The sequence below is a fragment of the Grammomys surdaster genome, unplaced genomic scaffold, assembly GCF_004785775.1.
Source record: "Grammomys surdaster isolate TR1022 unplaced genomic scaffold, NIH_TR_1.0 349, whole genome shotgun sequence".
NCBI classification, from domain to species: domain Eukaryota; kingdom Metazoa; phylum Chordata; class Mammalia; order Rodentia; family Muridae; genus Grammomys; species Grammomys surdaster.
In genome coordinates this window covers 162103-189848 of record NW_021604768.1, presented here as the reverse complement: position 1 = coordinate 189848, position 27746 = coordinate 162103, and the positions used below count along the sequence as shown (strand labels likewise).

General features: G+C 44.3%; 1 protein-coding gene and 1 long non-coding RNA gene across 3 annotated transcripts; one reads left to right on the top strand and one right to left on the bottom strand.

Annotated features, from left to right (window-relative positions):
• Window positions 1–3548: 3548 nt before the first annotated feature.
• On the bottom strand, window positions 3549–5538 carry LOC114631002. The gene is made up of 2 exons (XR_003712890.1): window positions 5412–5538; window positions 3549–4132 (listed from the first exon to the last, which is right to left on the bottom strand). It is a non-coding gene; the product is annotated as an uncharacterized LOC114631002 (long non-coding RNA).
• Window positions 5539–14862: 9324 nt separating this feature from the next.
• LOC114630984 (pyrethroid hydrolase Ces2a-like) lies at window positions 14863–22319 on the top strand. 2 transcript variants are annotated; one of them, XM_028779308.1, is made up of 12 exons: window positions 14863–15018; window positions 15558–15762; window positions 16942–17080; window positions 17768–17901; window positions 17983–18241; window positions 19380–19478; window positions 19752–19892; window positions 20012–20092; window positions 20360–20504; window positions 20894–21016; window positions 21436–21508; window positions 21854–22053. In XM_028779308.1, the coding sequence occupies exons 1-12, from the start codon at window positions 14946–14948 to the stop codon at window positions 21927–21929; spliced, it is 1548 nt and encodes a 515-aa protein (XP_028635141.1). In that variant the 5' UTR covers window positions 14863–14945; the 3' UTR covers window positions 21930–22053. The 2 variants fall into 2 exon arrangements, with proteins under 2 accessions (XP_028635141.1, XP_028635140.1); XM_028779307.1 differs by having other exon boundaries at window positions 14864–15018; window positions 21915–22319.
• The last annotated feature ends 5427 nt before the right edge of the window (window positions 22320–27746 follow it).

The window sequence follows — 27746 nt, the reverse complement described above, 5'->3', positions numbered from 1 at the left end:
CCTTATTACTCTTTTATAGCCATTTCATTATAAATATAAATATAGTGAAACTGCAGTCAGAATGTAATATCCGAGAGAAGAATAAATAAAAAAAGAAAATATATAGTGATATATACAGAGAGAATATAAAAGTATTTACTGCATAATACGATAGAAGTGGTAAATAAATAAGATTGCAATAAAAGAACCTCTGTTTGCTTCAGCTGCCTAATGAGAAGAAAGTCCACATGATAAATTGCTGCCAACAAAACCACCATATCTTGTGGACTTTACTGTTATCCAGTCAATTCTGACATCGCAGAGAGGCATTGACATGCATGTTCATCCATGTTTCTGACATGGCACTCCTGATGTATCAAGTGTTGGGTGAACAAAGTGTGTTCTCTTAATCTATGCAGTGAAACCTGCAGGCAAGGGAAAACCCCACTTGAATCTCAAACACACTGTCTTAGTGGAAGAGACAGTCACAGACAGATTCTGTCCTGACTAGAGAGCTGGGCCATTAGAGGTTCCAAATTATATGCAGTTTCCAAACCATGGCTCCAATAAAGCAGTTAAGTGGATGCCAGGAAGCAGAGTTTGGCACAACGGTTCATGTCAAGGGATGTGAAGGAACTTTCTTGAGTAAACTTTCTTTCTTTCATCCTCTACTTGAAGGAGGAGTGGCCGCACATCTCACACATTTTCTCAGATTTTATAAACTATACAGTTAAATGGGTGAGTTTGCTTGCATACAAATAATTATAAAACTTCCCAAATAAGACAACTGCCAGAAGTGTAAAAGGTGCTTTGTGAACCCCTTTGATGAAGTGTCCTTGATGTCCACATCGTTGCCAAGGCAACTGCCATACATTCCCAGAATCCACTTGGCTCACCCCCCCACCTTTACCTTCAAGAGGCTAGATCACTATCCATATAAATAGGCAGAGACTCCCTGACCTTTCTCTCTCTCTTCCCCCTCTTCTCGCCATCACCTCTTTCTAATTTTTCTTTCTTAATTAAATCAAAATGGGAAAATGTTAGCATTCTGTCTAAACTCCACCCCCACAGTTACCTAGCAACAGCCAGGTAGGCCTGGCCCACTATAAACGGGACTGCTTGTCCCCTTCTCTCTTGCTCCTCTCCTGCTCTTGCTTCTCCCTGTCCCCTCACCCCTTTCCTCTTCCCTTCACCCTATCTCCACATGCTCATGGCCAGCATCTACTCCTCTACTTCTCTTCTCTCTCTCTCTCTCTCTCTCTCTCTCTCTCTCTCTCTCTCTCTCTGCCTCTACTACCCTCTTAACTCCCCTCCCCATGCCCTGAGTAAACTCTATTCTATACTATACCATTGTGTGGCTGGTCCCTCAGGGGGGAGAGATGCCTAGGCATGGGCCCACTGAGACATCCCTTTCCCTATACCTCACCACACACCTCCACAGAACATATTCAGTATCTCTTTATCTTTTTATAAACACATCATTTGCTGCTGGCACAAATGGAAACCACATACACTTACATCGGCAGCAGGAGCTCAAATGTGCTATGGCCCCAGTGGAAGAGTCTAGGACCAGTCCTCCTAGAAGTTATCCTTCTCTAATTCCATCGTGTCCCGGATGGACTTGATCCCATAGGTCATGCTTTCCTATGGTTGATTTCAATGCAATGTATCAAAAAGACTCTGCAAAGCCAGGAAATCTTTCCCAGTGGGATAAGATGATCAGAGGCAAGGGTGTATAGGAGTCTCAGGATCCCTCAGACAAAAGAGCCAGTGTCTTAATGACAGGGACTAAATGCTTTAGGGGAACATGGTCAGTTTGGACACAATTTGGCTCCTTTGAAATGGGATAATAGACATACCCAGACTTGCTTCGCATAAAAAATTATTCCACCTACCACTTTGAGACAGAAATAGGTGAACAGATTTGTTAACCATAATACAAAATCTACAAATATAATAGGTAGAGACACTTTCAGTGATTTTCAAATTCAGTGACTGAAATGAGAAACCCTAGGTGCTATGTTTTGAAAGTTTCTAAGAATCATTTTTCTATATTGAAATCTCCAGTGGGATATTAAGAGTTCAGCACATGTAGGGATAATCTCTGTGTACTGTGTGGGAGCATCACCTGTCAATCAAGAGCTGATGGCCTATTAGCAAAAGGCAAGAAGTAGAAAATGGGAGTTCTGGTAGAGAGATGGGAACTCTGGGATAGTCAGTTTCAGGAAGATTCTCCACCAGTACTTGGAGGAAGTTGAATGTGTGAAACTGAGGAGAAGTCATGTGGCAGACATAGAAAGTTTAAGTGGGTTAAATAAGTTACAAGTTAATGACCTACCAAAAGCCATAAGTGTTGTTAATAAATACTAAGCCTCTGAATTGTTACTTGGGAACTTGGCTGTGGGTGGAAAAGTCAATGGTTACAAGCACAGGTCTGCCTAGTAAATCTTTGGGTCAGAGAGCTAGCCTTCTTCACATAGATTTGCTAGAACAAAAAAAAATGTAGATTGAGCACAATTTGGCATTTTTGTAAAGAACACAAAATGCAAGCAACTTTGCACCAGTGGGCTTGAAAACATTAAGAACAACAATAGTACAGTAAGAATGAAAATTAAGCACACAGAAGATCAGAGTAATTATTTACCAAGGAGTCAGGAGTTTTCAGGAATATATAGGTGTTGTGTTTATAAAAAGATAAAGAGATAAAGAGTATGTACTGTGGATGTGCGGAGAGGTATGGGAGAAGGGGATGTCTCAGTGGGCCCATGCCAAAGCATCTCTTCCCCCTGAGGGACCAGTCACAGGATGGTATAGCATAGAATAGAGTTTTAAAAAACTATTGGGCATGGGTAGGGGAGCCAGGAGGGTAGTAGAGAGCCAGAGAGAGAGAGGGAGAGAGAGAGAGAGAGAGAGAGAGAGAGAGAGAGAGAGAGAAGTGGAGGAAGAGAGGAGTAGAGGCCAGCCATGACCACGTGGAGAGAGGGGGAAGGGAAGGGGGGAGGGCCAAGGGGACAGAAGGAAGCTAGAGACAAAAGAGCAAGAGAGCAAGAGAGAGAGGAGGGGCAAGCAGCCCCTTTTATAGTGGGCAGGCCTACCTGGCTGTTGCCAGGTAACTATGGGGAGGAGCATACCTAGCTGTGGCCAGATAACTGTGGAGGTGGAGTTTAGACAGAATACTAACAATAGGAAATGCAGGAAGGCATCCAGTTGCAAATGATTCCTTTATATATGATATGATAGGGCAACAGTGTTCTCAAACCACATGTGGTTTACATACTACAGCAAAGTAAAGCTGTGTATTAGGCATGATGGAATTTGAGTGCCAGAGAAGCCCTCAGGGAGCCCAGGACAGGAATCTCTTCTGGTAAGACACCTGGACTTCTTATCTCTCTCACCTCATCGAAGGTCTCATGCCACAACTAAACATCTTCACAGATGTGTGAAGCTCCTTTCTCCCCTGGAGTTTTTGGCCACCAGCCAAAAGGACAAAGGGAGTGGGCGGGGAGGCAGGGGATGGTGGTAGTGCAGGGTTTGTATGGTGTGAGTACCATCAGGATTGGTTTCTGGGATCAACTTCAGTGAGACAGCTCAACTTTATTAGGGGTGAGCAAGTGTTATGTAGATCTCAGGGAGTAGGTAGGGATTTCCAGGGTGAATGTACATAATTTGTTAGGGTGGGAATGTTTCATTTACATGAAGAGGAATATGCTAAGAACCTGCTGGACAAGTTTGTATCTGGAGAGAGGAAGTTGAACCTGTAATCTGGACATAAGCTACATGACTTTGCTTAGAGGATTTCTGGGTTTCCTGGCGGGATGGGGTGGAAGTGGTGAAGAGGGCTGATTGGCATACCACAGTACCTAATTATAATATGGTGGGAAGGGCTGAGTGGGACTTATGTGCTGAACCATGCAGCACTTGCCAAAAGCTTTGTGCAGGGTCATCCTCTAGATAAGGTCAGGCCCATGTGCTTAGAACACTCTCCAGATAAGATCAGGTAGAGAAGAGGGAGCCCCACTGAGAAAGGGAGTCTTCCATTTAGCAGCAGGCTCAGAGAGCTTATCTAGACATAGGGACTGCAACCTTAATTGCAGGGTCATCCAATAGATGTGATATATTCATGCAAGTGTGGACTTCAGAGGCTTCAGAAACCCTAGGAACAAGAACAAGCTTCAGAAAGTGGACAACTGAGAAACCCACTGAGACCTGTGAGACCGACCTAACCACCAGCTCAGCTTGATTAGCCTAGGAACAGGTCCAGTCCAGCTTCGCATGGAAATGAACCGATCACTGTTTTGAAAAGAAATAGGTAAGATTTCATATTCAAGGACAACATATACAAATATTCCTGGCTAGTTGATATCCTCAGTTGTTGGTGCCAGAGAACTCTGATAGCTATTGTCTAAAAGCCTATGCAGCTCAAATTAATTTTCTGAAACCTACTCCCTAATGTGATGGTATTTAGAGTTAAGACTCTTAGAAGATACAGAGTGCCATTGTTTGTACATTTATCTAGAGCAATGGTTTTCAACCAGTGGGTCATGACTTCATTGAGGGAGGACCCCTTTTCATGGGTGTTGCCTAAGACCATCTGCATATCAGATATTTACATTATGATTCATAACAATAGCAAAATTATAGTTATGAAGTAGTAACAAAAATAATTTTGTGGTTGAGGGTCAATAAAATATGTGGAACAATATTAAAATGTCTAAGCATTAGGCCACAGATGGACGACTCTAGTCCGATCAGAAATTTTCCAGCCCTTCTCTCCTCACTGGGGAATCTTATTAGAAATTTATACCTCAAGATACAAAGCAATGCCACTGTTATTCTCAGAGCCTTCAAAAGTGGAACAAAAAGAGGTGTCATGGGCTGGAGAGATGGCTCAGTGGTTAAGAGCACTGACTGCTCTTCCAGAGGTCCTGAGTTCAATTCCCAGCAACCACATGGCATCCAATGCCCTCTTCTGGTGTATCTGAAGACAGTGACAGTGTACTCATATACATTAAATAAATAAATAAATAAATAAATAAATAAATAAATAAATCTATCTTAATAATGAGGTGTCTTCATGAATGTCACTTCCCAGCTATTAAACAAAAGGATCATCAAATCTCATTGGTGCAACAAATATTCCAAAGCTAGAAATTTGAGTACCCCTGGTGTTCCGGATCTGTGGGCTCAAGTTGGTAGACTGAGTCCCTAGTAGATCAAAGAGCCAAGCCTCTGACATCTGAGAACTCAAATTCTCTGTGCCCCACACCCAGGATTCAGCTGCCCACTATGTTTGAAAAGCTCTTCTTGAACCTACAGGGAAACTCTCTCATCTGAGCCCACATTGATGAGGCTCAGTTTATTTTTTTCCTTTCCAATCTGCCTGAGAAAGAAATCCTCTCCCTTCCACCCAGTTGAACGTGGCTTGAACTCACAGGCAGGTTAGAGCCCTCATGGGCATGGGCTGGTGTATAGATGCTGAGGTATAGGCAGTCTTCAGACATAGAGACAGGAGACCTTTTCATCTTAATCTTCAGATTTTCTGAATTCACTCCATCAATATCCTGTACACACCTGGTAGCAATGACAGACATTTATTCTAAGAGATATGCACTGTGTGAAAAACCACACTCTTAATCTAGATTTGTTCATAACCACTTCTGTTGTTGCTCCTCATGAGGCTAAGTTGGGATCTCCTCCAAAGTCCCTTTCTACCAAGGTAAAGGCAATGGGGTTCATGGAAAATGGGATAGAGCCTGGCTTCCAGTTGGGTGGGGGCCCCGATGCTCTTCTTTCTGAGTCAGGAGTTGAAAGACTTCCAGGGGTCTCTATGAAAATAATGGACTGCCTGTGTTGACATTCACCACTTCCTCTGTGCTCTTTAAGGCCTAGTATGATGGTTGGTTTTGTTCATTGACTTGACACCTGGGGGAAAAGTCTCTGTGAGGGCTTGCCTAGATCAGGTTGACCTTGACTCTCATGGGTTTTCTTGATTATTTTAATGGAGATGGGAAGACATGCTCATTATGGGAGGGACCATTCCACAGAGAATAAGCTTCCGCACTAAGGGCATAGAGAGTGAGCTGAAGATGAAGAGGAGCTGATGGGGAGCAGAAATGTGTGCATTCCTCACTCTATTCTGATTACAAAGATGGTGAAAGGACCAGCTCCCTTCACGTTTTGTGTTGGCAAACACCCATTACCTCTGCTCTCCTTGGGGACTTAAAGTGTATTCTACTGAACACAAAAACTCCTAGTAGAAACACACAACCTTGGCAGTGAAAAGTTGGCTCCTGAGAGGTCTTGCCTTTGCTTTGCTATGCACTACTGGAGCTAACTGCCTGTGGGTGACAGACTGACCAGGACCTGGCAAAATGGCTCTACTCTAAACCTTAGCACAAATTCATTAAAGACTTCTTAACACACAGAGCAGATTGCTATGGAGCTGAGATAGAGGGAACACTATAGTATGGTACAGAGTTCAGGCCTAAAGTCCTTTGGACCACAGAACTTACATGGCAGGGTGGGATGTCCCATCTCTCACACCACTCCATGGTTCAGGGGCCTCAGGAGGTACAAAGTGCTGTGGCCCTACAGGAGGATTGGCAAAAGGAATTCCCAGGAAGGTGTAGGCACCAGCATCTATATCTTTCACATGGACAAGGCTGCCTCTCACCTGGCCTGTGTGTGTGTTTCTGATGGGGCTGGCTGAGTCCTGGCCTGTGGGTGGAGAGATGCCCTGAAGATTAGTTCTGTTCAGGCAGCTGCTACTACACTGTTACCCGGGTAGGTGTGGAAGAGCTCTTAAGGCCTCTCAGTTCCTATGTGGGATGTAGGGGTGGGGTTTTCTCTAACTTCCACAGCTGGGGATCACTCCCAGGGTCAATTTGAAGAGTACCAGGACACTTCTCAGAGTGTTCACCAAAGAGGTAACAGTGAGAGCACAGCAGCACAAACATATCACCATTGTCATTATCATCCAAGGTCAGTGATAAAGCCAGCCACAGCTATGGGAGCACACAGGAGGGAACAGGAGGGAACCATCCCTCCAACCCTCTTCCTCCTCACCTGCATCCCAGGCAGGACTCTTCAGATCTTATTTTATAAGGCATTGAGAGGCATGTACTTTACAAACTTTACTATTTCATCTCCACCCTGTCATCCCCTCCCTACCTGGTATCTTCCTTTTCACAAGTTCAGCCTCTGACTCAGCAGAATTGGGCAGCTCTGATGCTGGTCCCTATTTCCCACTTAGGGAACCTTACCCTGCACGTGGCAGAGGAGAAGCAGGAGAAGTCCACAGGCCACAGCATTCAGCCAGTAGGGAAGTCTATCCGGTAGCATGATGGACTTCTAGGCCTGATTCTGTGCTGATACCAGTGACAGGTTTTCACCAACAGGAAACAGAATATGTGGCCGTTGTTCAGGCAAGAATTTGACCTAGTGTTACAAAGACTGAAGTTTCATTGGGCGGAACAAAGTTCTTATTGCAAGGGAGTGTCACTGACTAGTCCTAAATGACAGAAGCAAATGGCCAGAAGGCAGAGCAAAGCCACTTCTGAAGTTTCTTTCCTTGGCCCACTAGCAAGGTATAGTACATTGACAAACTTTTTTGTCAACTTGACACAAGCTAGAATCATCAGAGAGGAGGGAGCCTCAACTGAGAAAATGTCTCAGAAAATAGGCAAGATTTGGCTCTAGGCAAGCCTATAAAGCATTTTCTTAGTTAGTGATTTATGGAGGAGGGAGTAGCCCATTGTGGATGATATCACCCAGGCTGAAGGACCTACATTCTATAAGAAAACAGGCTGAGCAAGCCATGAGGAGTAAGCCAGTGAGCAACACTGCATCACTCCCTGTCTCTGGGTTCCTGCATGCTCTAACTGCTTTTCCTGATGACCTGTCATATGGAATTGTGAGCATAATAAACCCTTTCCTCCCCAAGCTGCTTTTGGTCATGGTGTCTCATCATGGCAACAGCGATCCTAACAAAGACTCATAAAGTGGCTTCTGAAGCCCCTCTGGGATACCAGGAGCCCTGTCCTCAAATCTGAAGTCGTCATGATTCCTGTCCTATTTATCAACCCATTGCAGATACTGGAATGATGATCAGGGAGCAGAAAGCTGTAACAGGAGAAGCCACAGGGCTCCTGTGAGTAGGTACATAATCAAGATGCCACAGACAGAGAGATGTGCAAGAGCAGGAGCTCTGAGTATGACATCCACCCTCAAGGCTACCGTGCAGTGTCAAGACTCAGAGGCCCTTGCCCCTTAGAGTGATCTTAGGATCTATACATACCCTCCCTGTTAGGTCATGGTAGCTTCACTGAAACACTGCAATTCTGCATGAAAGTCCTCATTTCCTATTCTATCCATTCTATCTACTTCTATACCATGGCTTCTCTAATGGCCTAATTCTTATAAGAAAACAACAGTCATCTGTCTACTTTGCAAATATTGTTTAATGATTCGTATTCACTTATCATTATGTGTATGTGTGTATGTGTGTGCACATGCACATGCACGTACAGGCATTCATGTGTCATGGCACATGTGTAGAAGTAAAGGGACACTCAAAGGAGTCAGTTGTCTCCTTTTAACATGTGGGTCCTGGAGATTAAACTCAGGTTGTTTGTCAGAGTTGGCAGTCCTTACCCTCTGAGCGATCTTCCCAGGCCATACTTGATGAAAATATTGTGAGCATTGCTGGGGGCAAGTAAGGGGTGGATGGGGGATGGAGGACAGTGGATCTTGACAGGTGGGGAACCTGTGTGCTGCATTTAGGTTACAGCTGGGATTGTGCAAGTGGCAGCCGAATTGGGGGTGGGGGTGGTTAACTTCATCATCAGGGTGGAGACAGGGACAGAAAGCCCAGCATGCACTGGGAAGGGCTCAGATCTAATCCTAGCACAGCATTTTGTGCTATCAAAGCCTCTGTTTCCTTAGTTGGAAAGTGTGCTCAGGCAATCCTCAAGTGTTCATCTGGGTCCCCATGCTACTCATGGAGAGAGGAAAATAAAGGAAGACTTATATTTGCTGCCACAAAAGGAGGATCCAAAGACAAAGAAAATATCCTTGCCAGGGTCTGCCTCCATGTGGTATGGTAGCCTGACATCTCTGAAGAGGTTAGGTGCATGCTGGATCTCATAGAAGTAAACAGGGAGGAGCCTCGGGGTGTGGAAATATAGGTCCTTATCTGGACCCATCCCACCTCATCTTTTGTGTAAGATATCTTAGCCTAAGATTGTCTGGAATAACATTGCTAGGGGTGTGTGTGTGTGTGTGTGTGTGTGTGTGTGTGTGTGTGTGTGTGTCTGTGTCTGTGTCTGTGTCTCTGTGTCTCTGTGTCTTTCTGTGTGTGTGTACTCTAAGACTGAGGCATGAGCCTTGGAAAGGGCCTTGGTTAAACCATGACCCTGGTCTCCCCACCTACCTGAGTAGTTTGGGTAATACCTAGAGCAAAATTTCCTCTCTTTCTTCATTTGTGTCATGCTCTTACACCAGACTTAAGGATTTACTAAAGTAAAAGCCCTTAGAATACTAGGACCAGAGGAGAAATGGAGACATAGATGGGGACCTCAACTCCAGGACTATCCCTGAACCTGCAGCTCTGAGACATCTCCTTGGAATAAGATTATTTTGTCAGCACTAGAGATCAAACACATGGCCCCATGCATATGAAGCAAGTGTTGTGCCAACTGGCCAGAGTTCCAATCCATTATAGACATGATCACGTTGAGGACATGCTACTTGCAGGCAGGGATCACAAACATGAAGTTCTCCATCATCTCTTGGAGCTGTACTTGGAGAGTTTCAAGAGTCTTCTGTGTCTCCCAAATACTACTCTACCAGTAAGCCAGCAAAACCAGGAGGCAACATGTGGATCCAGAAAAGATGTGTTAGTAAGACTTCAGCACCAGGACAGTATCCTCAAGTTAAAAGAGAGGGGTCTGAAATGGGAGAAGTTAAAGGGCAAAGGACAAGCTTGAGGGTAGCCCCATCTCTAAACACAAGCATACCCTAGTTTTTTCTCAAGTGTCTCTTAGCAATGGCAGATAATAGAAGCTCTATAATTAATGGCTCAAAACCTTAAAATCTCACCATTTGTGTTGGTGTGCTCTGTAGAACAACCTGAATGGTCCCTTCCCATTTTCCCCATTATCAATGTTGCTCATAACCTAAGAGATGGATGGAAAGATTCAAGTTGTAAATAGGATAAATTGAGGCTGTGGAGCTCCGAGCACTCTCTCCACACGATGTGTCCCTCAGGTAATAAGGGGGTTGCATCTAGGATTCATCATTGGGATATTCCAGCTATGCACATAATTGGTGGCACCAATGATTCTAGGGACAGATCAAAAATCAGCACAGGCAAACAGTTCCTCGGGATGCCTGGATAAGAACTTCCCATCCACCACAGCATGAAGAATGACCATAACGACCTGAGGATAAAGGAACAGATGGATTTATTTTCCCTCAGTGTTTTTGTAGCTGTAGCTGCTACTGGACTTTTGGATAATAATATAATATATTGATGTTGTCAAGTATCTGTGAGTGTGCTAAGCACTAGGATAGAACAGATTGGCATACTTCAACAGGGCACTCTACACAGTTATTAGGGTATACAGAAGTTCCAAGTGCACCCACCATGCTTCAGTTGACATTAGCAGTCCCTGGGTTTACTTCACCATGCACATAACTTGGGGAAAGGCAGGTTGGATTTCAGTGCAAATGGCTTGTGTGCTCTGAGCCTGTCAGCAACTTTCAGGCCCTTATCAGAAGTTGAGCCAGAATGGCTTTATGCCCAGAGTTTGTGCTGCAGTTGATGATCCCCGCCCACCCACACCTCTTCCTGGGCCTCTCCAATCTGAAAGTGTAAACTTCGTTGACCTCTTCCTAAGTCTTCCCAGTCCAATCCACTGAACTCACCTCACCTGTGAGGCCTGCTGTGGGTCACCAGACTCTGGAAGTTCAACAGGGTTCTCCATGCAGCAAGATCTGCCTGACTCACCCATGGCTACTATTTGGGTATTCTTTGTTTGGATTCCTGGGCTTAAAATCAGTGACAATTGTAAGAAAGATGGAGTTGCATCCTATTCCCTCCCTCATCTCACCCTATTCTGCAACATACTTGGGAACATCACGTTCTCAGAGCCTGTAGATAATGCCCAGGATTACTTAGAGCAGATGCATGGGCTGAATGCTTTGTGTCACACCTGTGAACCCAGAACCCAAGAAGCTGAGATAGCAGGCCACTCTGGACCACAGATAATATTCTGTCTCAAAAACTAAAATGAAAAGCAGAAAAAGAAGAAACATGTTCACCTAATTTGAGTTCCGCCAATGACTCCTGTTCTAGAGTATGGCCTTTTAGCTAACAGCCAGAAGGACATTTTACCTGATCACACAAGATTTCGTTGATTTTCTTAGAAGATAAAGCTTTGTGGGTATAGTCAGGCTCTAAGTAGGACCATTTCAGTATTTGTTGTCTGTTACAATAACTGTCAGGCATCAGTGGCTGGTGCCATCAGTAAGATATCTGGACAAAGGTGCTGTGTGGTAAGGTAAGCCTTGGCTTGTAGGCAGCAAGTCACAGGAGACAGGATGAGCATTTTGGCCTCAGAGAGAAGTTGAAAATTGCTCTTTGGTGGCCTTGGCAACATTCACAAATGTGGCACCCAAGATGCTGATTCACATGGATCAGATCGGGGAGGGCAGCAACAGAAGAGTCACCAGGCCAGTTTGGGGCTTTTAACTTTTCTTGTTGCAATTCATCAAGTATGTTAACTTCTGAAGTGTCAGAAAGTGGTGCCTTGGGGGCAGGGAGTTTCTGGAGGAGAGAGCTGGTAAAAATCACACACACACACACAGATGGGGGAGTGGGAGTGGGAATGGGAGGGAGAGGGAGAGAGAGAGGGAGAGGGAGAGGGGGAGGGGGAGGGAGAGGGCGGAAGGAGGGTATCACTGAGACCTTGTGTACAATTAGGCACAGAAAATCAGCACTGCTTATGGACAGCATCCAAAGCAGGACTTTTTCAGAGGTAAAGAAGAGTTAACAAAGCCCTGGTGCCCAACTGCTTATCTTCACCCAATGTCACCACTTGGAACGTACAGGATTTTTAGGTCATTCGTTGGTTTTCCATTTGCTTCATTTCCTGATCCTTTCTACAATAGGTTAGACTTTTTTTTTTTTTTTGGTTTTTTGAGACAGGGTTTCTCCGTGTAGCCCTGGCTGTCCTGAAACTCACTCTGTAGACCAGGCTGGCCTCCAACTCAGAAATCCACCTGCCTCTGCCTCCCAAGTGCTGGGATTAAAGGCATGTGCCACCACCACCCGGCCCAGGATGGACATTTTATGTACAGGACACAGCTGTGATTTTTTTCCCAGCAGCTCTCTTGTGAGTCCTGGCACAAACAATGATGATGGTGATGAAGATGAAGATGATGATGATGTGTGTGTTGTGTATGTATGTCTCTGAATGTGTGTATCCGTGATGTGGTTATATGTTTGTGTCTGTGTGTGAGTCTGTTATATATGTGTGGATCTGTGTGTGTGTGTCTGTTTATGAGTGTGTTGGGGGTGGTTGTGTCAATGTGTATATGTGAGTCTTTATGTCTGTGTAAATCTGTCTGATTGTGTGTCAGTCTGTCTCTGTCTCTGTCTCTGTCTCTCTCCCTCTCTCCCTTTTGCAGGATTCATGCAATAACCTGAAGGCCAACCCTAGGACATTACTAATGTGATGCTTTCTGTAATGTTTCTTCCATAGTAGGAAGGAGAAGGAGGGAGAGAGAGAGAGAGAGAGAGAGAGAGAGAGAGAGAGAGAGAGAGAGAGAGAGTTAAAAACATGCTTCAGTTGAATTCACAAAGGGAAGAACTCTTCTTTCCTGCTAGAGGGCTTATGCCTGGTACTTCCACTAGGCCTGAATGCATCATTCAACTCCCACTGAACAGATCACTGTGAGGTTTCCATGGCATTTCTGCCAATGAATTGGACATTGGCAAAGTGGTTTTTAGATTTTGAATAACTATCTTGTTGATGAAAAACTTAATTGTTGAATGTTTGTACATAGCCTGGTTAACTCACGAAGAATATGAACTAGTCAACCAACTTCATCTCAGGTATGAGAGTGTTTCTTTCCCTGGAAAAAGGTTCCTTGTGTTCATTTATGTCAATCACTCTCTGATCTCTGTTCCTGGGAACCACTTTGCTGCTTTCCGGTGGAATAGTTTGGAAATGGTCTATGATTTAGAAACATCAGGGCCCGGGCTATTCTATCATGGAAAAGAAATCATTAGTGACTCGTTCTGTTATTAATAGATTAGTTAATTAATAATCTATTAATTACTAGAGTACCATCTTTTATTAAAGGCCTATGCTTTTAGACCTCTGTTTTAAAGTTGATCTGTCTGTATGTATTTATATATGTATATATATATGTATCTATGTTGATTAGACTATGTCCCTGACTCCCTTAACAGTAGAGAACCTGTGCTTTCTCCAGTACACATTTTTACCATGTCACTTGTTTCTGAATGATGGTAAATGTCCTCCACAGAGAGTATGGGGAATTTCCTCCAGCTGACCTACAAAAGAGTCTGGAGTTAGGAAAAAGCACCAGAATGTTCAGGAAACATAAAGATATTGGTTGCTTGATCCAGAGATTGGAGGAGTTGGAGACCTTTCAGTCCCCGCAGCCCAAAAGTTCCTTGGATCCAAATACTAAAGTAAAATGTCCACCAGGAAGGGATGAGACCACAGATTGGACAAGCGTGTGTTGGAGACACAACACTGTATCAAGGAGACAGGAGAAAGCCGGGATATAAAGGAAATCCTGCAGTGCCAGCCTATGAGATCATATATCATCTGGGAATGAAACCATAGCACCAAATCCAATCTTAGATACAAAGGACTACCTTATGTTGATCCGCACATCACTTCTTACAGGAAATCAGGTGTGGCTAGTTGTAAACTCATGGTTGGCTATTCTTTGTTATAGCTTGCTAGGAATTTTGATCAGAAAACTCTATTCTGGATATGCAAACTGAAACCCATTGAAGTCAGGTGGCAGAGGAGGGAGGGTGGCAAGGGGCTTGCCAGTTATGGAGTTGGCTGCCAAGCATAACAACCTCAGTTTGATCCCTAAACTCATATTGTGGAAAGAGAAGTAACTCTTACAAATTGTCTTCTGACATCTGAGTGTACATGATTGAAAGTTCATGTACAGAATGCATAAGTAAATGGTAGGAAATGTTAAAGTGTGTGTCGATGGACAAATGACTGTGAAGTTGATCTAAACAGGATCTGGGCTGTGAGTAACCACATAATGCAGATGGAAGCAGAAGTGTTAGAACCTCAGTGTCTTTCAATGAGGCTACCATGACCTAACAAGGGACGTGTATCTGTGATCCTAAGGTCACCATAAGGGACATGGGCCTCCAGGGTGGACATACAACTCTATGAGTGTTGTGAGCACAGAGGAGTCTTGAGGGTGAAAAGCACACTCAAACTCTTGCCCTTCTTTTTCTCTTTAAGTTGGAATCACGACTGTGTACCGATTGACAGGAGCCCCATGGCTTCTGCTGTTACAGCTTTCTGTTCCCTGGTCTTCACACCAACACCCACATTAGGTTGCTGAGTAAAAGAGACAGGGATCATGATGACTCCATATTGGAGATCAGGGATCCTGGCATTCCAGAAGGACTTCAGATGTCATGCTGTGTATGTCCAATAGGCCAGGGAAGGAGCAGAAACTGCAGAAGTGGCTTTGCCCTGCCTGCTGGCTATTGGCTTCCTGTGGCTTCTGCCTTATCTGTTCTTCTGCAATGAGAACTTTGCACCATCCAATCAAATGTCTACAACAACACCCATAAGGGTACAAATTCCTGCCTGATCCAGGCAGATCTATTCTGTTTCCTGCTGTGAGACTCTCATCTTGCAGCAACACAAGTTTAAGCCTGAGATTTAACCATGTCTTTGGCTAGACTTCCTGGTTGGCTGTATGTTGTATCCTATGGGTTCCTTCTCCTCCAGCATGTGCATGGTAAGACTATCTTAGTGAGCAGAAGGGACTTAGGTCAGAGCTGCCTCAGTTCTGTAGAATCAGAGGCTGAGCTTGTGGGATGGAAGGCAACAGGGAAGGAAAAGGAACTGGCGGAGAATGAAAGATGACAGCACGGGGATTGTGTGCTTACTGATGTCCCACCAGGGCACACAAGGGTCAGAGATGTCTGAGGTTACCCCATACTGAGGAGGCAACAGGGACAGAAGACCAAGCAAAATAGGTTCCTCCTCTGTGTGTGGTTCTACCTAAAAATGCTACTGAACATGGATAGTGACGATAATTCCTTCATAATGCCAAGTGGCTCTGAGCCTGTCACTTTGTTGAATATGGAAGAGCCCTGTCAGTTTGCAAGAAGGTCAGAGGACAATGTACCTGTCCCTAGGTGATTCAGAAGCCCTCATTCCCACATCCTACTGCAGAACTGAGACAACTCAGCGTACCTCCCCCATGGATCATGGTGATAACAAGGTAGAAATTCCCAAATGTGGTGACAGATGATGACATCTCTCTGCTTACAGGGAAGGACTCAGTCAGCCCCATCAGAAACACGCACACGGGCCAGGTGAGAGGCAGCTTTGTCCACGTGAAGGACACTAAAGCTGGTGTCCACACCTTCCTGGGAATTCCCTTTGCCAAGCCTCCTGTAGGACCACTGCGCTTTGCACCTCCTGAGGACCCTGAGCCATGGAGTGGTGTAAGGGATGGAACCTCAGAGCCAGCCATGTAAGTTCTGGGACCTAGGGGACTTCAGGACTATACTCTAGGCCACAGTGAAGTGCTTCCTCCACCTCAGTTCTATAGCAGTTTTCCACCTGTGCTGAGCTGCTTCTCCAATCCATGATTCTGACAAACGTGCTTATGATTACAGTAGAAAAACGGTGCCAGCCTATTGGGTCAGAGCTTGGCATCTGTATGGAGTTAGCTGAAGTTACTTGAGTAAGGAGCAGACACTGTGCCCATTCTTCACTGTCTCTGTGATCATTCACTGTGTCCCTGTATCATTGACTAAGGAAAAGTATACATGCTTCCAACTGGAGACTTTGTGGAACTAGGAGGTACCTTATTGGTACTTGGATATGAACTGAAGAATGTCTCACTACACAATAAAATGGTATTATCCATTTATTCCTATAGTTGCTATGTGAGTGCAGTATCCCAATATCCAAGTATCTTTGTTTTATTTCTGTTGCTGTGATAACATAACATTAGATAGCAAATTAGTGAAGACATATTTTATTATAGGTGACAATTCAGGCATATAATCAACCATACGTGGGAAATCACAGAGGCAGAATTTTAAGAAAGCTGATTGCATCACATCCATAATGAGGAACAGAGTTTATAGGTCACAGACATGCCTACTAACCTTCACTTACCTTCTCCATTCGTATACAATCCAGCAGCCCCTTCCTAAGGAATGGTGCCTCCTACCATGGGCAGGTATTCCTATTGCAAAGAACATTATCAAGATAACTTTCCACTGGCATGACAGCCAACAACAGGATCAAGACAATCTCTTAGTAAGATTCTTTGCCCAGGTGATTCTACAGTGTGTCAAGTCAACAATCAAATCTAACCACCATGCCAGGATTTAAATTTTATATACAGAATGATTGAATGTTGGAACAGAAAGCATATAATTTTCAGTGAAGCTGTCAGAAATCTCCATAAAGTAGCCCCCCAGAATATTACTATGTATGGCAAGACCTCCATGAAAAAAATTGTCTCTATTTCCATTTGCACAGGACTGGTGGCCTTTACTGTGGTAGGGCCTATAGACAAGAATCATGTTAGCAAGCCATCATGGAAAGCAGCAGCTGTGGGTGCCTAGCAGAAAATTCAGACTAAGATATAGATTTGACCACCAAATCCTTTGGAATTCCTGCCTTCAATTTTCACTAGGTGTTTGCAGACTGATATGATGAATTTAGAGGCTATGAAGGAGATGAATGTGACCATGCTTCCCATCCCTATGTCTGAGGACTGCCTGTACCTCAACATCTACACACCAGCCCATGCCCATGAGGGCTCCAACCTGCCTGTGAGTGTCAGTCTATGGCCATTGGGAACTGGTCATTTATTTCTGTGGAGGACGGGAAGGAACGAAATAATTCTGAGCTCCACTGTAGTTTAGATCCTGATTAGTAGTCTTACCTTACTGAGTTCAAGAAGGTCATGTCAGCCCATGGTGAGCTGCTTAAACGTGTGCGTGTGTGTGTGTGTGTGTGTGTGTGTGTGTATGTGTGACTCAGAGGTCTGGGGCTCTGGGAGGTAAGAGGGTCTAGGTATTAGATTAAACCAGGAATTGTATCAATTTGGCACACCATCTCAGGATGGTGAACAATGGCTGAATATTGGCATCACCTACATTTCTAGAACTAAGTTATTTTTTCGGCCAGTGAGATCTGATGCCCATTCTGATTAGCAATCAGGAAAGTCACTTAGGAAGACACTCCTTTTTTTGTTCTACCTAGATGGGTCTGAGAATAACAATGACTTTCATTTAGATCTGGAGTCTAATCCATGCTGAGATTTCCTGTTGGGGAAGCAGGAATAGAAAGATGCTCACAGGCCTAAAGCACCTCATCTGTGGCTCACTTCCTCAGATCCTGAGGAGATCTGTTTGTAGGTTCACCTACACAGAACAAAGCAGTTGATAACCTAGTGGGCAGTCTAGATGAACTTGGGATGTGTGTGGGCCTCCTGGCATCTGAGTTGCTGTCTCCAGGTGATGGTGTGGATTCACGGTGGTGGACTGGTTATAGGATGGGCTTCCATGAATGATGGATCCACACTGGCAGCTACTGAGGAAATAGTAATTGTCTCCATCCAGTATCGCTTGGGTATCCTTGGCTTCTTCAGGTAAGCCTGGGACTGAGCTGGGTAATGGGGACTAAATAGTACATGGGCAGCCATGCAATTCTTCTTCCTGCTACTTCTCAGCACTGGAGACCAGCATGCGAGAGGCAACTGGGGATACCTAGATCAAGTGGCTGCCCTACGCTGGGTGCAGAAAAATATCGCTTATTTTGGAGGCAACCGTGACAGGGTCACTATATTTGGTGGATCAGCAGGAGGCGCAAGTGTGTCTTCCCACGTTGTTTCCCCAATGTCCCAAGGACTCTTTCATGGAGCCATTATGCAGAGTGGAGTGGCCCTGCTGCCTGACCTCATCTCTGACACCTCTGAAGTGGTCTACAAGGTAAGTGTTCTCAAGAACACCAGCTACCTCATTCTTTGCCTCTGGTACTCTGGTGTTGAGTTAAGTGAATTTTATGTACGCTGAGCAAGTTATATGATAGCAATCCTCTATCCAGTGGCTTCTGTCATTAGCAAAGATACTTATGCATGGTTTCCCATTTGGTTTCTTATCTTTGTGATAAAGACGATTACCAAAAGCTCCTTGATGAGAAAAAGGTTCATTTCAGCTCACAGTTTATACTTTGTCTTGATTGGAAGTACACACGAGGGCATGCACCTGGAGGCCAGAACTGAATCAGAGGCCAAGGAGCAATGTGCTTACTGGCTTCTTATCTCTGACTTCCTCAGTTAGCTTTCTTATACAATCCAGAACACCTGCTGATGGGTGGCATTATCCACAGTGAGGTGGACTCTTCTCCATCCCTCATTTCTCAGGAAAATCCCCGACTTGCCTATAGACTAAGCAGATAGAGGCAATTTTCTCAATTGAAGTTTTCCAGATGATCCTGTCTTGTGTTGAGATGGCATAAAGGAAAGGTAACAAGAACACATGAATTGAATCAAAGGGCCAGCTGGTAAAAATATTTGCTGTGCAAGTGTGAGGTCCTAAGTTCAAATCCTCTGAACCCATACAAACCTGGTGGTGGAAATATGTATCAGAAAACCAAGTTGTCCTATAGCAGTATAGAAAAGGAGGACTGAAGACTCCCTGGAAGGTCAGTTAAGCTGGTGTACACAAATGAAAACAAGGAATATCATGACATGTAGCAGCTGAGACTGTTCTCTGACCTTCATGGGTAAAATGTGCTACACCATACCTATTGTCACTCATGAGTAACACACACATACACACACACACACACACACACACGCAGAGAGAGAGAGAGAGAGAGAGAGAGAGAGAGAGAGAGAGAGAGAGACACACAGACGTCAAAGTAACAAAAAAATAATATGCAGGGAGAATGTCTTTCCCAGCTGTCAATTCTGAGCAACAGAAAATGTGAAAACTTCAGCTCTCTCCTTTCATACACAACAAACACTAGGATGTGGTATTTAGCAGTAATAACTTCTACTAGAATCACAGAAACTCTGCTCTCTGATGGGAGGGATGAGCTAACCATTGTCTGTTCCATTTACAGACAATAGCAAACCTATCTGGATGTGGGGCCCCAGACTCAGAAGCCCTGACACACTGCCTGCGAGCAAAGAGTGAACAAGAGATTCTGGCTATTAACCAGGTTGGGAGAATTCTGTGTCTTGGAGGACCTGATGAACAGAATGTGGAATTGCCATTACTTACTACTCAAATGTGCTAGCTGATCTCCATGGTTTGGTGTCCTTTCAGTACAATGCACAAAAAGAACAAGAGAAGCTAATTATCTGTAAAGTTCTTCCTAGAGTGTGCATAGAACCCTGGGATGAGATAGGATATAGGGAATTGCTGTGGATAGTCATGGGCATTAGAATATTTATATGATTGATCTTCAACACTGACCATCAATGCTGTGTAGGTCTTCAAGATGATCCCTGGAGTGGTGGATGGGAAGTTTTTACCCAAGCATCCTCAGGAGCTGTTGGCCTCTAAGGATTTTAATCCTGTTCCGAGCATCATTGGTGTCACATCAGATGAATTTGGCTGGGTAGTCCCCAAGGTGAGACCTAGTTCTAAGTCCCCGAGATCATAAACTCAAATGGCGTGTACTCAGAATTCAGAGATACCTTGATGTAGTTCCAAACCATCCAATACTGAAGACTATCCTCTGCCTCCCAGTCCATTGGCCTTGACCATGTCATAGAGAAGATAAGCAGAAAGACCCTGCCAGCTGTTCTGAAGAGCACTGCAGCACAGATGGTGAGAGAGACCTTGACTCCTGTCCTGATAGAGAAGGGTCCTGCATATTTTTCCCAGATGGCATGCCCAGAAATAAAGTGTGTGAGATCAGTGTGAGTGTGTGTGTGTGTGTGTGTGTGTGTGTGTGTGTGTGTGTGTGTGTTTCTGTGGGGAATCAAAGCAGAGCCTCTACATTTCCCCCTAGACCCCTTTTTATTGCTGGCCACATTCCTTACTTAGAGGCTGCTGCCTGCCTGTAATCATTCTTCCTGACTCCTCCTGGTGTAGATGCTGCCTCCAGAATGTAGTGACCTACTAATGGAAGAGTACATGGGGAACACTGAGGACCCAGAGATCCTCCAAGCACAGTTCAGAGAGATGCGAGGGGACTTCATGTTTGTGATTCCTGCTCTCCAAGTGGCACATTTCCAGCGTGAGTTCATCTGGGACTAGAGCAACTAAGGGAGTGCTCAGATCTGTGGGACTCAGGTGAGCTCTGCAGCGTCCAGGCCTATGTCTTGGTCAGTTTTCTGATGGCAGGCAACTTTCCTCCACTAAATCTTTATGCCTAGCATAAAGGCTGGCATCCTATCCAGGGATAGAAGGGGAAACATGTTAGTTACCCTCAGTGTCTTGTCATCTACTCAGCTGGGAATGCCAGGGTCTCTGTTTAACAAAGGTTTCCCATGTCCAGTGCTCCAGTCTGGATCTCACCACTCAACTGTGATTTCAGATAACTGTAGAGCAAGGTTTCTTGTCACCAAAGATTAGGCAGATAAGTTCCATATGATAAATCATGTCAACATGTGTCCTCCCTTCCAGGTTCCCACGCTCCTGTGTACTTCTATGAGTTCCAGCATCTGCCCAGCTTCATGAAGCATGTCAGGCCATCCTATGTGAAGGCAGACCATGCTGATGACCTTCAGTTTTACTTTGGCATGAATTGTGAGTCTTTCATGTTTTCCTAGAGCTAAAGGGAGCACTGAATGAATTCCTGACGGATTATTGAGCTCTCTGTCCAATAGGGGAAACTGAGAGTTTGGGAGAGGACAGGAGAAGTGTTCCCCATATCTGAGCTTTAAAAAATTTTTTTCAGGCTCCTCCCCATAACATATCCTAGAGTTAGAATATAAACCCTTCCTAGTTTGGCTTGCACTAGAAGGAATGAGAGCACACTGCTGTAGAAATGAACCTAAGAAACATCAAGTAGTGCTTTTGATCAATCCTGTATTCTGAGTGGGAGGGAAGAAGGTATAAACCAGGTCTAGGGTTTTCCCTTAGGCTGTGGTTTCTGTAGGAGAGCATGAGTTGGCACCTGCATGAGGAGGCTAGGACTTGGACTCTTGTTCTCCTTCTGTCTGCAGTTGACTTCACTGAGGAGGAGAAGCTGCTGAGCAGGAGGATGATGAAGTACTGGGCCAACTTTGCAAGAAATGGGTGAGAATACTTCACGTTCTCAACCTCGTTACACTTGTGTCTAATGTGTGCCCCCATTAGTATGCATGTGTCCTTAATTACATGATAGTCTTCAGCTCAGGGCACACTCAGGCAGATACCTTCTAGCTGTCATTTACTGTGCATCCCTGAGACTGGGTGGGTGAATCACACTATTGTGGTACTGTTCTTTAGATTGTACCTCTGAGAGAGAAACACAAAACTAGTCATCTTCCCTTGCTGCACATGCAGTAGACACTGCTGATGACACTTGTATCTATATCATTACACCAGTCCATCTGTTCCGAGAGGCCCTTGGTCTGCTCACCCACTGCCTTCACCAAATAGGGGATCAGGCTTTGTGTCAGAGAGACTTTCACTCTTCCCTGCTGGGCTGCCATGTCAACAGGAACCCCAACAGTGAGGATCTACCCTACTGGCCTGTGTTGGACCAAGATGAGCAGTATCTGCAGCTGAACACCCAGCCTGCTGTGGGCCAAGCCCTGAAGGCCAGAAGGCTGCAGTTCTGGACCAAGACTCTGCCCCAGAAGATCCAGGAGCTAAAGGGTTCTCAGGACAAGCATGCAGAGCTGTAGCATCCTGTGTCAGGAAAGGTGTGTGAGATTGAAAGCAGATGGGGTAATTCTGAAGTTACAAAGTCCATTGATCTATAATCATTTGTTCCAACAAGAACATAAGCTTTTCTCACCTTGGCATTTGTTCTTTCAGACATGTATGAAAACCACTTTGTGTGTTATTCATTATCATTCTGGACAAACTTTAATTAGAGTCAATAAAAGCTCTCATAACAGTGTGGATGTGTGAGCCCCAAAGTTCCACCATCTTCTTTAACCCTTCACTGGACTAAGCTACTCTTTCCTTCCTTCCTTTCTTCCTTCCTACCTCCCTTTCTCCCTACCTCCCTCCATCCTGCCATCCCTCCCCTCCTTTCTTCCTTTCTCCCTTCCTTCCTTCCCCTTGCTTCCTTCTTTCCTTCCTTCCTTCCTTCTGCCCTTTCATCCTTCCATCCTCAATTCCACTATCTTCTCCCCATCTTCAGTCTCCTCCAAATACCTGACCCTGTATAAATGAAGTGGATGCTTCTGGGACTGTAGGCCACAGGAGATTGTTTGTATCAAATTCTGTATCCTCTCTCATCAAGTTCACATTTTCTCATATTTATAATTATTAGAAAGTCTGGTTTCTCTAAGTCTTTTTCCCTTCAGACGTCTGTTCCTATAAGATCATTAACTGCAAGTATGACTTATAGTATCTGTGTCCTCAGATGTGTGGGCTGAGATAGGAGGATTCCATAAATCTGAGGCAAGATAAGGATACCCACATCTCTGAAGCAAAACAAAAATCGTAACTTAAAACAACAGTAACAAATGTACAGTCTTATAGATTGTGAAATTCTGGGCTGCGATGCCCGCAGGTTTGCTGTGTGGAGAGAAACATTTCTCTGGGAAATCAAGGATTCCATCTTGCCCCCTCTCCTGGTAGGATGTGCAAACAAGACCATTGGATAATATTAAGTCCTTGCTGACTAGAGCTAGGGGCAGGGAAGACCTTCCTCTCAGTGAGACTGACCACTTAGGATGTTTCCATTCTATATGCACAGTACTGATGGAAACTGCGACTGCCAGCATGCCTCTGCTCACCAGCTTTAAGAGATACTTAGAATATGCTCTAGACTTTTAATTATTATCTCATTTGTGATAGCTTGAGTGTGGATTGTTTTTATGGTTCTAGGGATCGATCTTAGGACTTGTGCCCGTTAGGCAATGGTTCCACCCATGAACTACACACTCAGACTAGTGTGGATTGTTTACATGCAATTGAATTATTCTATTTTAGGTGTAAGGTTGACAAGCCATGAGTAAGATCTATGATTCCCTCAGCCCCCTATCCTGCCATTCAGTATCTTAAATGCTGCTTCAGAGTAAACATGACATTACTTCATCTTACTATCCTGGGACTTGTCTCAAATCCAATATAAATAGAATGTTTTGTGACTGGTTAGGTCACTTCACATAATGTTTTTGTTTCCTTTTATTGTGGAATGCCATCCAAGTGTGCACACAACATACTTTATCTACTTAACAGACTATGAAAACTGTTTTCCTTGGTAACTAGCTCTTCTTTCTGGAGACATGGTTTTTATATAGTCCAGGAAGAGCTTGACCACATCATCTCACTGTCTTGCCTTCCTGAGTGGTTGGATTATAGATTTATAGGTCGATCCATTCCAGGTTTGGATTTTAATAAGTTGTATGGACATTTTCACGCATGATGTCAGGTGATCACATTATTAAAATTTTGAATTTACAACCTAGAGCGGAATTGCTAAGTCATGAGACATGTGTCAAACATTTAAAACAGTTGTTACACTAGGGATATAGCAGTGGTAGACATTTGTCCATGTATTTACAAAGCCCTGGGCACCATAAAAAATAAAATAAAGCCAGATCAGACAAACAAAGCTTTCATTCCTAGCTACTCAGGGAGCTAAGAGGTTACGGATCACAAGGGAAGACCTGTCTGAGATATAGAGTAACTCCAAGCAAAACTGGAAAATTTAGTTGTGGTCTGTCTCCACATAAAAAGTACAAAAAATGACTCATAGGTGGAAACTGAGCACACTATTTTTTAAATTATCAATTATTATATTCATTTAAATTTCAAAAGTCCCCCTTCCTGGTTCCCCCTCCATAAGCCCCCACCCATTTTTCCTCTCTCCCTTGCTAGTAAAAGTATGCTCCCCCACCCACCTACCCACTCCCAGTTCTCCCCTTTATCATCCCCCTTCTCTGGGTCATCAAGCCTCCGAAGGACCAAGCACAACCCCTCCCACTGAGGACAGACAAGGCAGTCCTCTGCTACATATGTAGCAGGGGACATAGACCAGTCCATGTATGCTCTTTGATTGGTGGCTTAAACTCTGGTGCTCTGAGGGGTCTAGTTAGTGGACACTGTTGTTCTTCATATGGGGAATCTCCTTCCGCTCCTTCAGTCCTTCCTCTAACTCTTCCACAAGGGTCCCAGGCTTGGTCCTATGGTTGGCTGTAAGTATCTTCATCAGTATCAGTCAGGTGCTAGCAGAGCCTCTCAGAGGGCAGCCATGCATGGTTCCTGTCTGCCAGCACATCTTGGCATCAGCAAAAGTGTCAGGGTTTGGTATCTGCACATGGGATGGATCCCAAGGTGGGACAGTCTCTGGACTGACTTTCCTTCAGACTTTGCTCCATTTTTTGTCCCTAGATTTCTTTTAGATAGGAACACTTCTGGGTTAAATTTTTTGAGATGGCTGGGTGGCCCTATCCCTAAACAGGATGCCATGTCTATCTACTGGAGGTGGTCTCTTCAGGTTTTATCTCTCTGATTTTGGGCAATTCACCTAATGTCATCCCCATTGGGTCCTGGGAGTGACTGAGAACACCTTTAATCCAGCATTTGGGAAGCAAAAGCAGGTACATTTCTGAGTTCCAGGCCAGCCTCTTCTACAGAAGGAGTTCCTGGATGGCCAGAGCTACACAGAGAAAGACTGTCTTGAAAAAAAAGTACAAAAAAGTCTAAAAATTTAGTTTTAATTAGTGAGTTATAAAAGACAGGGGCATAGAAAAAGAAAGAGAAGGAATGAAGAAAGAGAAGGAGGAGGAGGAAGAAGAGGAAAAAGAGGAGAAAATAGCAGCCTACATATAGACTGGGAAAAGATTTTCACCAACTCTACATCTGACAGAGACAAAATATGTAAAGAACTCAAGAAATCATACACCAACAACCCAAATAATACTATTTTTAAAAGGGGTACAGAGTTAAACAGAATTCTCAACAGAGGGACACTTAAAAAAACATTCAACATCCTTAATCATCAGGAAAATGCAAATCAAAACGTTTCTGAGATTCCACCTTACACCCATCAGAATGGCTAAGATCAAAATCTCAAGGGAGAGCACATGTTATTTAGGATGTGGAGTAAGAGGAACACTCCTCCACTGCTGGTGGGAGTGCAAACGTGAACGACCACTCTGGAAATCAATTGGGACTTTTCTCAGAAATTAGGGATAATACTACCTCAAGACCCAGCTGTACCACTCCTGGGTATACCCAAAAGACCCTTGACCATCCCACAAGGACACTTGTTCAATCAGCTTTATTTGTAATAGCTGGCAAATAGAAGGAGCCCAGATGTCCTTCAACTGAAGAATAGGTAAAGAACATGTGGTTCTTTTATACAATGGAATACTACTCAGCTATTAAAAATAAAGACATCATGAATTTTGCAGGCAAATGGATGGAATTAGAAAATATCATCCTGAGAGAGGTAACTCAGAACTAAAAGGACATGCATGGTATATACTCATTTATAAGTGGATATTGGCCAGAAAGGACAGGATAATCATGCTGTAATCCACAGAACCTAAGAAGCCAAAATAACACGAAGGGACCAAAGGAGATACTTGGATCTTTCTCAGAAGGGGAAATAAAACAGATATCAAGGTGGATGGATGGAGTGAACAAGGTGGGAGAGGGAAAGGGTAAGGAGCTTAGCTGAAGGGTGATCAGGTATAGGGAGAATAGGGGAGAAGAATGGAATTTGGTGCTGATGGTGCATCTCTAGGACATGCCAGAGACCTGGGAGGGGAGGAGGCCCCAGGGAGTGTATGGGAGTGACTCTAACTGAGACTCCTAGCAGTGAGGGATATGGTGTTTCAAATGGCTACTTCCTGTTGCCAGGAGGGACTCCCAGTGGAAGTATAAGGACAGTGACCCACAAAATCTTCCGATATGTTCCTGTTTAAATGTGTGCAGGGACAAAGATGGAGCAGATACAGAAAGAATGTCCAACCAGTAACTAGCCCTTATTGAGACCCACCCTATGGGCAAGAAAGAACCAATCCATGACACTATTAATGACACTGTGTTATGCTGGTAGTCTACCATAACTGTCCTCTGAGAAGTTTAACATGCAGGCAATGAAAACAGATACAGTGACCCACAGCCAACATTAGATGGAGCTTCGGGAGTCTTGCAGAAGAGTTGGGGGAAGGCCTGAGGAACCCAAAGACAACAGGGATGTTACAGGAAGACCAAAAGAATTAATTAAACTGGACCCTTGGGTACTGCCAGCGATTGAACCACCAACCAAAGAACATGCATGGGCTGGGTGTAGGCTCCCCACATGTATTTACCAGATGTGTAGTTTGTTCTTCTTGTGGGTCCCCCAACTACTGGAGTGGGAGCTATCTGTCAACCAGTTACCTGCCTCTGGATGCTGTTCCCCTAACTGGGCCACCTTGTCTTGCCTCAGTGGGAGAGGATGCACCTACTCCTGCAGATACTTGACCTGCCAGAGTGAGGTGATACCCAGGAAAGTCCTCCCTCTTCTCAGAGGAGATAGGGAAGGGGGATTGAAGGAGGAGCTGTGACGAGGGGACAGCGATGAGGTGGTGGATGTTGGGATTTAAACTGAATGAACGAATGAGCAAATAAATGTATAAATAAATGAAAAAGAGGAAGAGGAGAAGACAAACAAGGAAGAGGAAGAAGAAATGGAAAAGGAAGAGGAGCACTCGAGTGTCTTTCTTACAGCTGTTCCAGCCTGCTAGATCTGAGTGTCTGTCTAAGGGCCACCCTGGCAGGTGTGGCTGGGGTGGAGGCTTGGGAGTCATTCTTCCAGACACTTGGGCACCACAGGCACTTGAGTGTCTTTGTCAGGGCCAGCCTGAGTTTTATTTTGTAATCTAGTTGTAATCAAGCTGTTATGAGCATTTCAATCATGATTTTCTGTTACATACTTTCACATCCTTGGACTAGAAACTTGAAAGTAGACTTGCTGAATCAAAGCACAGTGTGTCTAACTTTTGAAGAAAATGACAATCTGTCATTCATATTTACTACACCACTTCACATTTGTTTCAGCTGTGAGTGAGGATACCATTGACTCCATGTCTTTGCCAACACTGGCTATCTAACTATGTAGTAATGGTGTCCATTTGTAACTCATCCGGAGGATGTTTTTTTTTTCCTTCCTCCCATATAGAAAGTTTTTGTTTTGTGAGGAACAATTTTCAACCTTCTAACTCTTCTTTTCTTTTTATTTATACTTATTCCTTTTTCTTTAAACACCTTTTTATGGGAAATACATTTTTCTCACATAAAATACTCTAATTACCATTTCCTCTCCTTCAACTCCTTCCAGTTCCTCCTCTCCTCGTCTCCATCTGGATTTATGCCTGTT

Coding starts and splice junctions, on each gene's coding strand:
- LOC114630984 (XM_028779307.1), top strand. CDS start 14,946: ATGTCTTTGGCTAGACTTCCTGGTTGGCTGTATGTTGTATCCTATGGG. Junction 20,505..20,893: donor CCAAGTGGCACATTTCCAGC/GTGAGTTCATCT, acceptor CCTCCCTTCCAG/GTTCCCACGCTCCTGTGTAC. Junction 21,017..21,435: donor GTTTTACTTTGGCATGAATT/GTGAGTCTTTCA, acceptor TTCTGTCTGCAG/TTGACTTCACTGAGGAGGAG.